Source organism: Anabrus simplex, chromosome 7 (genome assembly GCF_040414725.1).
Source record: "Anabrus simplex isolate iqAnaSimp1 chromosome 7, ASM4041472v1, whole genome shotgun sequence".
In the NCBI taxonomy this organism is placed as follows: domain Eukaryota; kingdom Metazoa; phylum Arthropoda; class Insecta; order Orthoptera; family Tettigoniidae; genus Anabrus; species Anabrus simplex.
Window position 1 is genome coordinate 199,410,605 of NC_090271.1, and position 12,128 is coordinate 199,422,732.

General features: G+C 39.2%; 1 protein-coding gene across 1 annotated transcript in view; it reads left to right on the forward strand.

Annotated features, from left to right (window-relative positions):
• Positions 1-12,128, forward strand: part of ND-51 (NADH dehydrogenase (ubiquinone) 51 kDa subunit) — a 60,199-nt gene that overhangs the window by 3,338 nt on the left and 44,733 nt on the right. Inside the window, exons 3-4 of the mRNA XM_067151521.2 lie at positions 4,455-4,599; positions 4,673-4,766. Of these exons, the coding sequence (XP_067007622.2) occupies positions 4,455-4,599; positions 4,673-4,766 (239 nt within the window). The remainder of the gene's footprint in view (positions 1-4,454; positions 4,600-4,672; positions 4,767-12,128) is intronic.

The window sequence follows — 12,128 nt, forward strand, 5'->3', positions numbered from 1 at the left end:
CTAATTTGTCAGCTGGCTGTCTTCTGGGATGGAGTGCCCTCCTGACCTCTTGTAAGACACGAAGAGCACAGTCCACTCAGGTCTTCATCATGGCGCGCTTCTGGCTAGGATGGTGATTGGCATCTTTTTTTAAAGTATCGATCTGTGTGTGTTGGTTTTCAATATACTTGATGTTCTAGGGATCCATCGTTCTTCCTTTTCACCAGCACATCCAGGAAGGCTAATTCCCCATCTTTCTCCTTCTCCACAGTGAATTGTATACAAGGATGAATGCTATTCAGATGTGTAAGAAAGCGATCAAGCACCTCCTCTTCATGTCCCATATCACAAAAGTGTCATCCATGTAACGTAACCAACAACTGGGTTTATTTAAAGCAGTCTGCAGAGCTTCCCCTTCAAAGAACTCCATGTAAAAGTTAGCAATAACAGGGCTAAGCGAGCTTCCTATGGCAACACCATCGGTCTGTTCATAAAATTCATGTTTCCATTGAAAAAATGTAAGTACATGTTAAAATAAAACTATTGTCTCACCTGGAAAAAGTAATTCAATATGTTCAAGAGTATCCTTGATTGGTACCAGGGTGAACAGTGAGACGACATCAAGATTGACGAGTACATCCCCGGTTGTACTCACAAGTGTGGCAGTCTATGAAATGGGCAGAGTCTCTGATATGCGAGTCTTTAGTGTCTTTAGTTCCTACGTAAGGTTGCAGTAAGTTGCCTAAATATTTTGCGACTTCATAAGCTTGAGAGCCAATGGCACTAGCGATGGGATGAAGAAGGTCAGGCGTGCGCGTAGAGGCGCGCGGCTGTGAGCTTGCATCCGGGAGATAGTAGGTTCGAATCCCACTATCAGCAGCCCTGAAAATGGTTTTCCGTGGTTTCCCATTTTCACACCAGGCAAATGCTGGAGCTGTACCTTAATTAAGGCCACGGCCGCTTTCTTCCAACTCCTAGGCCTTTCCTATCCCATCGTCGCCATAAGACCTATCTGTGTCGGCGCGACGTAAAGCCCATAGCAAAAAAAAGAAAAAACGGTCAGGCGTATGGATCTTAGGAAGACCATACAGTTTTGGAGATAAAGCTTCTGATTTCTTCAGTTTCTTATACTGTATTCTGGTAAAATAGAAAATTTCTTAACCAGAGTATTGGTCTTGCACAGAATACCCATAGTCGGATTGCGGTGAAGTTTCTTGTAGACTGAAGGATCAAGAAGTTCTTTGATCTTATGTTTATAATCCGCAGTGTTCAAGATAACATAGCATTACCTTTGTCTGCTGCTAAAGTGATATTTTTGTCGGCTTTTAAATTCTTTAGGGCAAGTCCCTCCTTTTTGCTAAGATTACGTTTTGGTAATTTGGCCTCGCAGAGTATCTTGGAACAGTCATGACGTATTTCCTCCGAAACCTCTGGTGGTAGCTGACGTATTGAGAACAGTACATGGGATTTCTTCTTGTGAAGCATTTCAGATTGACGACTTCAACAATAAATATCCTCCTCGTTGAAGTTAGTTATCAAAGCATGAAGTCTTTCACGGACGGAGTCAATATAATCAAAATCTTTCGGCCTATTCTGCTGTGGTCCACTGTTCTCATTCCTGCCAGATGTTTCGACTACTGCTGCAATAGTCATCTTCTGTGGCATCATCTAAGTACTCTCTTCTGTATCCTGCTGGCGACTGCATTGGTTGGTAGGGAGGCAGCTGTATTTACATGTGAGTGTGTGGCCTCCGATAGGTTCGCGCCGTGCAGTCTGTCATCTGGTTGAATATCTGAGCGCACAACATCTGATAGGATCGCACTGAGCAGTCCGTTGTTAGATTGTATTTCTGGGCATACGACCTTAACCCTTTAACGCCGAAATTATTTTTTTCGTCCGCTTTCATGGAAATTCGTCTAAATCACTTCAGGTCCATAGTATAACATAACTACAAAATATTAAGCTCATACTTTTCACGGTTTCATCGTTAGGTGGCGTGTTCATATGATCACGCTAGGCGGATGTGTTAGCATTTCATTCTGTATAGCATTTCTTTAGTATTTATATATTTTATGTATTGATGTTGATAAATTATGAACAAAATACACTAAAATAAACCAAAGATGATAATTTATGAAGAATATACATTAATTACAATATGTACATACATAAATAAAGCAATAAAAGTCTCAAGATATTCGTAATATATTACATTCAAGTTATCTAATTCACAGAAATTACCGAATAGGAACGAATATAAGAACTGTATGCTTCACACTGTATGAAATAGGACAAAGCATGGAACACAGAGTCCAACATTACATTTTGTGCACTCGGTGCGAACATTACTGGAGCATTCCTTTCCAGCACAGCGTCGTCGATTGCTACGAGGTGCCCAACCCCGTCAAGTCGTACATCGTCAGTGACACTACTCTGCTGGATACTGTATCTCGAGGTGATAGGGCGGCCCCTTCCTACTGGCGTTATTAGAACTTATGTAGATATGTTTGCACAATGTGGCGACGAAATTCTAGATGTGACAAATCACATCCAGACCTCCTTAGCAGTAACCATGAATTGTGAATGGATACGTCCAGGAGCCATGTGAATAGCAACCACCACCATTTCTTTCCACGTATGCCTACTCTGTAGTACGACACATTCTGGTCCATCCTATCTGTTCCTGCTGAAACGGGATCGTCTGCTCCTCTTATACGATCGTTGCCAGCGAGTACAATTTCTGCCTTACTTGAAAGCTGGCGACCTGTGAGGTTATCAACCAAACTACCAACATCTTCATCTCCTGAATCTTCGTCGGAGTGAATATTAGCTTCCGGAGGTTCAATAAAAATGCTCTTAACCTCTCCAATTGGTTCGTCCGATTCAAGAATATCTAATACTTCTTGGAGCGTAATGTCCCTCTAAAAAGGGAAACAAGATTTTGTAGCTGCATATATGTTAACAAGTCGCAATTTATTTAAATGTAGAATAGATGACCGTAAATTGAATAAAGTTGTTCAATGAAAATTGATGTATAACAGTAATAGTAACAGGTAGCATAACGTCCACCATCAAATACACGCACTGGGTGAATAGCTAACACAAGCGCCTAGCGTGATCATACGATCACGCAATGTTTTAAGTGCCTACGGGAGTAATATTTACTGTTAAATGTAAATTAACTGCATCATAATGTGAACATAGATCACTCCCAAACTTGTTAAGCATATTAGTTGTGTAATCTAAACATAAATATATGTGAAATATCAAACTTACTTGAAGCGCGCCATCATGATTCAGCTGCTGTGACAATGACACGAAAGGAAAGTGCGCCGAAACAATGAGTCGATATGTATCACATAATAATATGCTCACACACAGTTGCCACATGCTTCTTGAATTGATCTACACAGTCAGCAATCAATTCCAGCGCTATACAAAGCACTGAGAGCAATCTAAATGAAGTAATGCAGGCCGTGATCATATGGACACGCACGGCGTTAACGGGTTAATAGAAAGGAGGAAGGACTGAAGCTCAGCAAGGCCTGGTACACCTCCTTATATAACTTACAGCCGAAGCCAACTTAGATTAGGGACATCACAATCAACCAACCAGAGGACCAACTGCTCAACGCGACCCAATCGGAGGTCGTGCACTCCGAGATCCAATCAAAGGACAGACTGCTCGGTGTGACCCAGTTGGAGGTCGTGCGCTCAGATATTCAATCAGACGACAGACTGCATGGCGCAAACCATTTGGAGGCCGCACGCTCAGATATAAATACAGCTGCCCCCCAGCAACCATCGCAGTCGCCAGCAGGATACAGGAGAGAGTACTTAAGACGACGCCACAGAAGATGATTACCGCAGCAGCATTCGAAGCATATGGGAGGAGTTGGCCATGGCAAAATAGTCTGGAAGATTTTGATTATATTGAAGTTGTAACTTTACACAGATTAACCGTAGATCGTGTAAATTCTATATACATAGTTATGTTCACTGTAGAGAAATGTTTTCCCATTTCTTGCCCGTGTAGCCCAAGTGTTACTGACCCACTTCTTCACAGAATATGTGGATCTCCTTCAGCTTTAAAATAAAGGTTTATCTCATTGAAATGCATATCCTCTTACAAACTAGTAGAGATGTTACTGATATTGGTATTCACATAAGTGAATGTGTGCCTTTTTTTATTTTATTTTTTTATTTAAAGACATTGTTTTACCCATACAACAGTTGCCACTGTTGCTTTTGGCAACTTCAGTGTGCCTTTATTAAAAGTGGAATGTATCTCAATCACACGCATGTGCGCACACCATACTCGCTCATTGGTGATATATATATTTTATTATTATATTCCAGCGCACTCTTTTGCTCAGATATGATTTAGACTGTGTGTCTAAATTCTTTGTGGGTATTGAAAATATTTGTTCTATTGTTAGTGTGATTTAGTAATTGTTATAACTTTGTGGTTTTAGTCAAAATATGGACCTCTCAAGGATCAAGATCGTATCTTCACTAATTTATATGGCCGGCATGATTGGAGGTTGAAAGGGGCTATGAAGAGAGGTGACTGGTACAAGACTAAAGAAATCTTATTAAAGGGATCTGAGTGGATTATAAGTAAGTAGGCTTTATAATTAAAAGTTGTTAATTCATTTATCTTGAACATCATTAATACTTGGAAATATTTCAGATGAAATCAAAACATCCGGATTGCGAGGCAGAGGTGGAGCTGGTTTTCCATCTGGTATGAAGTGGAGTTTTATGAATAAACCTTCTGATGGCAGGTAGAAAATTTTCAATAATATATACACCTAGAATTTAGCATACTAATGAGGATTTCTCTCTCTCTCTCTGTTTATAAACTGAGTTAGTGCACATTCAGTAATCTATTGGTACATCCCAGGAATAATAATAATAATCCTCCTCATGCAGATGAATGGAAAAAAGTCAGATTTTGTGTTATATTCAGGAAATTTTTTAAAATCTAACACAAAACGCTGCGAATGATAAAAGAAACATATGTAAGGATGAACACAACATGCTAGTGTATGAGGAGGGAGCATTTGGAAAAGAGATAAGATGATAATAATATTATTGTTTTTATGTCCCACTAACTACATGTTGACTGTTTTTTGGAGGTGCCGGAGTGCCATAATTTTGTCCTGCGAGAGTTTTACATGCCAGTGAATCTACCGGCATGAGGCTGACATATTTTTTTAGCATCTTCAAATACCACCAGACTAAGCCAGGATCAAACCTGTTAAGTTGGGGTCAGAAGGCTAGCGCTTCAACTGTCTGAGCCATTCAGCCTGGCAGAGAGATAAAAATCTGCATGTAAACACATAGAAACAAAGACAAATTCTGCCTCTTTCTGCACTGCCTTCACATAGGTGGGCTTTCTTTTTGTCAAACCCTGTTTTTGTTGTTCTTTTTCTTCTTCTAGATTCATGGGGGTGTGATAGCAAAGTTACATTGTCACTGGCTCCTCAGTAATGTGATCACAGTTTGAACACTGCCCTCCAGTTTCCATGGGATTTTTGAAAACAAAAACCATATACTTCTGATATGGATTCTATGTATAACTGGCGATCCCATGCCTAAGATATTAGCAGTTGTATAGAACCAAGTACATGTATTATCCACACACTTTAACTTGGTGCATTTACACCCTAGTGCTGAATCGGTCGACCTCGGCGATCTTCGAGATTCGTACTGGCAACCTTTGAAACACAAACTATGAATCGCTTGAGCATCGTTGTGCGACATCTGGCGTTCACTTTACATACTAGTACTGTTGTTGTTTACACAACAAAGCTAAAGTATAGAATTCATGCTAGGAACAAGATTCGCATCGAGAAATGTTTTATAGTGTTATATAATGTGTATGTGACATAGTTGTTGGCTTAAGTGATAACGGTTTAGAAATTTCATATCGATCAATCATATTCTCGATTCAATTCAGATTTCATTTTCATTCAGTTGGCAGCACCAGGCAGCACTATCGATACCGGGACAGCTCCCTCCTTACTCCTCACCCCCGTACACAAATGCACCAAGATAAAGTGTGCGAATAATACTCATTTTTAGATCCTGCTAGAGAATATGATAGACGAGTGGCATATCAACATTTCATATAAATTTTCGTATTAAGGAACTTGCAAACTTACCTGTAAAGATTGTAATGCCAGTTACTTATGCCAGACAGGTAGAAACTTTTCAGAAAGATATTTAAAACATTTTAATGCCTCTAATTATAATAAATATTCAGCTATGAGCAAACACTTGACCGATTATGGACGTTCCTTTTCTACAGTAGATCAAGGTATGGAGGCTCTTTACTACGGTAATAAAGGCAAATTACTCAATATTATACGAAAAATTTATTGACATTGACCAAAAACAAAACCCAACCTTTAATCTAAATGACCGAGCTCGATAGCTGCATTCGCTTAAGTGCGACCAGTATCCAGTATTCGGGAGATAGTAGGTTCGAATCCCACTGTCGGCAGCCCTGAAAATGGTTTTCCGTGGTTTCTCATTTTCAGACCAGGCAAATGCTGGGGCTGTACCTTAATTAAGGCCACGGCCGATTCCTTGCCCTTCCCTGTCCCATCGTCGCCATAAGACCTATCTGTGTCGGTGCGACATAAAGCAACTAGCAAAAAAAAAAATAATAATAATCTAAATGAAATCTTAGATAAAATCAATACCCTTCGGAAATATTTTTCCAATACAACTTCAGACCAAAAATATCCAATCCATAACTGATTTCATATCCCCTACCTATCAAATACTCCCCCCCACCACTTCCCAACTTCTTTCCACCAAGTTCCAACCCAATAATTTAATATCAGTCCACTATTCCATTTTATAAGAAATATTTTTAAACCTTTTAATATTTTACATATAAGCAAATTATATGATGGAACATGTCAAGTTTGACAGGAGAATGCTACATTTAATGCAACAACTTTACACCTACCCAGTGCATTCTTCTCAGCAAGATCATTACATAATGTCCTGCAGCATCACACAACCTTCAAGTGTGAAGTTCTCCTTTGTATTGTGCTTTGATGTCCTTGAACTTTAAAACATATATTTGGCCATCTTATGGTGATTCTACAAAATTGTTGTTTGGGAACATTATCATCATCGTTTTACAGTTTCAGTTTCCCGGGTACCATTGGCGAGCCATTTCCGTTCTGTCTCATTGCGATAGTTCTGTTGTTAATGACATCCTCCATCGTCCTTTCCTGATCTGCAATGCCCATCTTTACGATGTCCATCCAGTGGGTTCTTGGGTGTTCCCACCATCCGTTTCCCTGCCACATGTCTCTCCAAGTTAACAAATGCTGTCCTTGTTGGCTCCATCCTCATTACATGCCCAAACCACCTCAGTCTGGACATGCTGACCTGATCTAACAATGATGTAATAATCCCAGCTTCCTTCCTAACCACATCATTCCTTAACTTGACCAGTTTGATTTTTTGAATTGTGAACCTAAGGAACTTCATCTCGGATGCCTGCAACTTTGATGAGTATTTCTTAGTGAGGGTGCAGTTTTCAATACCATAGGTTAAGATTGGTATGAAGTACTGGTTGAACATCACCAGCTTTGATTTTGTTGGTACTCTGGGATTCCAGAGGAGTGTTTGTACTTGGTGGTAAAAGCGAGAGCTCTTCTGCACTCTATTTGCCACCTCTTTTGTGGCTAGTGTATCCCGAGATATTACACTGCCGAGGTATGTACAGCTTCCCACACTTTCTAATGGATGGTTTCCTGGCATGATGTTCGCATATCTTGAGATTGAACTCCTGGAACTTAACCTTCCATTCATTGAGTCTCAACTGTATTTGTTCCTCACTTTCTCCCCACATCAAAACATCAGCAAAGGCCATTGCATTTAGTTCACCAGAGGTTTTCTTGATGTTCTTGGGAAGAAGAATCCAAAATATAACACTGTAGAAGTGTAAAGAAATAAATGTGTAACTGGATTAAAGCCACAATATATATTTATTTAATAAAGCCGAGCTTTCAGCCAAATTGCATTGGCCTTCATCAGGACGTGAAGTTCTGCCTCTGACAGTGAGAAAAGAAATTCTTCCAAGGAATGTGGAAGTCATGACCGTACTATTGATGGTCTATGCCACTAACTGGACTCAAGGATTGTCACGCTTTGCTGTGGATAGAATTGATTATTCTAACCATGTTGGTTAATCCTGTCCGTATTGACTTGTATTTGGTTTCTATAGAACACTTTCCTGCCTTGTCAATACTTTACATATTTTATTATACTTATTTATTGTACATGTCATTTATTACAAACTTCAAAATGGAAAATTTCAAATCATAAAATGAATAAAACCTATTAAATTAGTCACTATATGCTAAAATTTAAAATCTACTCTGCTCTTTGAACTTGCGTCCTTATTTATATCTAAAAAAGAAATAAAATGTTTCTTTGTGTCTAAATTTATATTTACTTTGTCATTTACTAAACCTTTAAAATAGAATAATTTTCAATTCCTAAAATAATTAACACCTATTAAGTTACTAGGCCTACATGTCGAATTTAAATTATTTTCCGCCCTCTTCTTGAAATTTCTCCTTTCCTTAAGTCTGCTATATTTCTGAGACCTTTCACATAAATCAGAAATTTTTCCTCTTAATCCCATCCGACCATGCTAGCCGTTTTAACTGTCATATTCTTCAGTTTCTACTGGTTACCAAATTTATCCACAAATTAAAATAACATTACACTAGTCTCAACCAAACATGTCCTTGCTCCTTTGCTTGCTGTCAATCACCTGACGAGGCGAGCTGTTACTTGTCACTATGCTGCCGGTTACGTAATGACCATACTAGCCATTTTAACCGTCACTTTCTTCAGTTTCAACTGGTTACCAAATTTATTCGCAAATTAAAATAACATTACACTAGTATGAATCAAACAAACTTGTTCTTGCTCTTTGCTTGCTGTCAATTTACATATAATTTATATATAATTGTTCTGTTGATAACTATTTTGTGCAAATGTATCAAGTTTTGATGTTTTGGCACCGCTGAAGAAGAGAGTAGTTAGCTCTCGAAACATGTGCGATAATTAAGTATAATAAAATATGTGAACTATTGACAAGGTGGGAAAGTGTTCTATAGAAATTGCTGTGGATAGTATGGTCATGACTTCCACGTTCCTTCACAGAATTTCTTTGCTCGCTGTCGGAGGCAGAACTTTGCATGCCCTGATGAAGGCCAATGCAGTTTGGCTGAAAGCTCGGCTTTATTAAATAAATACCGTATAATCTCGAATACCACCCATACTGTTTTTTCAAAAATATCGCCTCCAAAATTGGGTGCGGGTCTTATTTAAAATTATGGGCAATTTATCTTCCCAAATGCGCGTAAATCAGGCATCACCACCGGCGCAGCTTGGCAACAATGCTCTCTCTGCTCTCAGTATACGCTACTTCCGCGCTTGGCGTCAGTCTTGCACTCAGGATCAAGATCATATCTTCACGAATTTATATGGCCGGCATGATTGGAGGTTGAAAGGGGCTATGAAGAGAGGTGACCGGTACAAGACTAAAGAAATATTAAAGGGATCCGAGTGGATTATAAGTAAGTAGGCTTTATAATTTAAACCTGTTCATTCATTTACCTTGAACATCATTAATATTTAGAAATATTTCAGATGAAATCAAAACATCCGGATTGCGAGGCAGAGGTGGAGCTGGTTTTCCATCTGGTATGAAGTGGAGTTTTATGAATAAACTAGCTGATGTACCCATGCTTCACTACGGAATTCTACATTGTATACAGAATTCTATGTTAAATAGTGTACACATTGTGAGCAAGATTGTATTATATTTCATAGCAACGTTACCCTAGAAACGGGACGGGGAAGTCACCAAACGTCTTTTCTCATATGAAAACTGGGTTAGGGAATTTTCATTATGATGGTAGGTCTGCTTGCCTACTTTTTTTGCTATTTGTTTTACGTCGCACCAACACAGATAGGTCTCATGGCGACGATGGGATAGGAAAGGCCCAGGAAGTGGAAGTAAGCGGCCGTGGCCTTAATTAAGGTACAGCCCCGGCATTTACCTGGTGTGAAAATGGGAAACCACGGAAAACCATTTTCAGGTCTGTCGACAGTGGGGCTCAAACCCACTATCTCCCGATAACTGGATACTGGCCGCACTTAAGCGACTGCAGCTATCGAGCTCGGTTGCTTGCCTACTATCAGTCACAATCAGAATGGGGAGTTTTCATTATAATGGCAGACACTCACTCTCCACCTGCTTTTTCACATTCTCAGAAAGACTGCCTTAGTGGTTTTCCCAAGTGAAATGAACATAGGTCATTACATTGACGTTAGTAGGAATGGCGCGATTGAAAGCAGTATGAAATACTCGATCAAATGAAAAACCATACGTTTTCTCACTTTTAACGAACAGTACTACGCTGCCGATCTAACAGTCCAAAGTTCCAGAGCTGGAATGGCCAAGCCGCACAGCCTTGATCCGTGAACACTCTTCGTCTTTTTTCGTCGGGGGGGTGGGGTCGAATAGCGGGGTGTTCAGGAGGACAAATCTATGCCCTTTCACTAATATTTCCTCGGAGTACCCGATGAGTTGGGAAATCTCATTTCACTAACTGGTGGCGGAAAAATTAACTGACTTGGAGGCAAATTCTTCCTCCAAACCAGAGGAGAAAACCCCTCTTCACTGCTAATTTGGAACAAAATGAATGTAGAATTTAAGAAAAGTGAAGAGGAAGACGCTTTTCTTAAGTAACGTCTCTTTTCAGGGTTGAATTTTGAATTATTTAGTGAATTGTAGTGCTATAATTTGGAATAGGCCTAAATTGTAATTCTAGACCAGGTCATACTACTACTACTACTACTACTACTACTACCACTACTACTACTACTACTACTACTAAGTGAGCCTCTGCCAAATCTGTACATTGCTCATTCAAAACAGCGAATCAGAGTAGGGAGCGAATAGCTGGAATACTGATGAACCGGTGTGTTACGTACCAGCAGTTATCAGACAATGTATGAACCAGAGGAATGGCATGCTAAAGAAAAAAAGTTTTCCAACTCCCCAGCTCTTTCCCACCAATATTGAGTCAGGCTGTTATACTCGGTACGCAACAGTAATCCCATCTATCGGAGTTGAGGGCACAATAAGAGGCAGTGAACATCACAATAAACAATGGTCAATGTAATGTTGATCAGTTTTATGCGCTTTCGATATTGTAGGCCTTCACATTTAGTTTTCTTCCGACTCTGAAATACTACTCTTATCACAGTCGGTACGGTAAAACTGAATAAAACATAAATGATCGGAAATTGTATTCTCTATAACTTTTGTTATGTAGTACTTTTCTACAGGAGCAATAACGAAGGTATTTAAAAATTCAATTTTAGGCGCCTACCCCTAAACTACCATTTCACCCAGGTTCAGTAAAATTGTTTAAAGCTTAGACTACAGTTTTTTCTTCCCCGACTATATACCGATTTTCATTAAATTCTGTTCACCCATTTTCTCGTGGCTTGGCGTTGATGTGGACTTAGCAACAAAAATCGAAATTGATGAATATCAGTGTTATCACAGCCAGTACGGTAAAATTGTATAAGACATAAATGATCGGAAATTTAATTCTATGTAACTTTAGTTATGTAGGATTTATCGGCAGGACCACTTCAAATATAAATATTTTAGGCCTTCCACTAAACTACCATTTCATTCAGCGTGAATAAAATGATTTATAGCCTAGATTGTAGTGGCTCATCCCCCGACTTTACATACCGATTTTCATTAAATTCTCTTCAGCCGTTTTCAAGTGATGCGTGTACATACATACAGACAGACAGAAATTACGGAAAAGAAAAAAGTGCATTTCCTTGTTACTGTGGACATGAACGATACAGAAATACAATTTTTTTCAAATTCTGAGCAATGTACAGACAAAACTCTTATTTTATATATATAGATTGATGGCAACAATGACAAATGAAAAGGGGGAAAGAAGAGGCTGAGCAACTACAATATTGGATCTACTGAACTTACCTACTTTTTGAATGGTTCCAATGCAGTCTTCGGGGCCATTGAAAAGAGGAAGAAGAGATAAGATAAA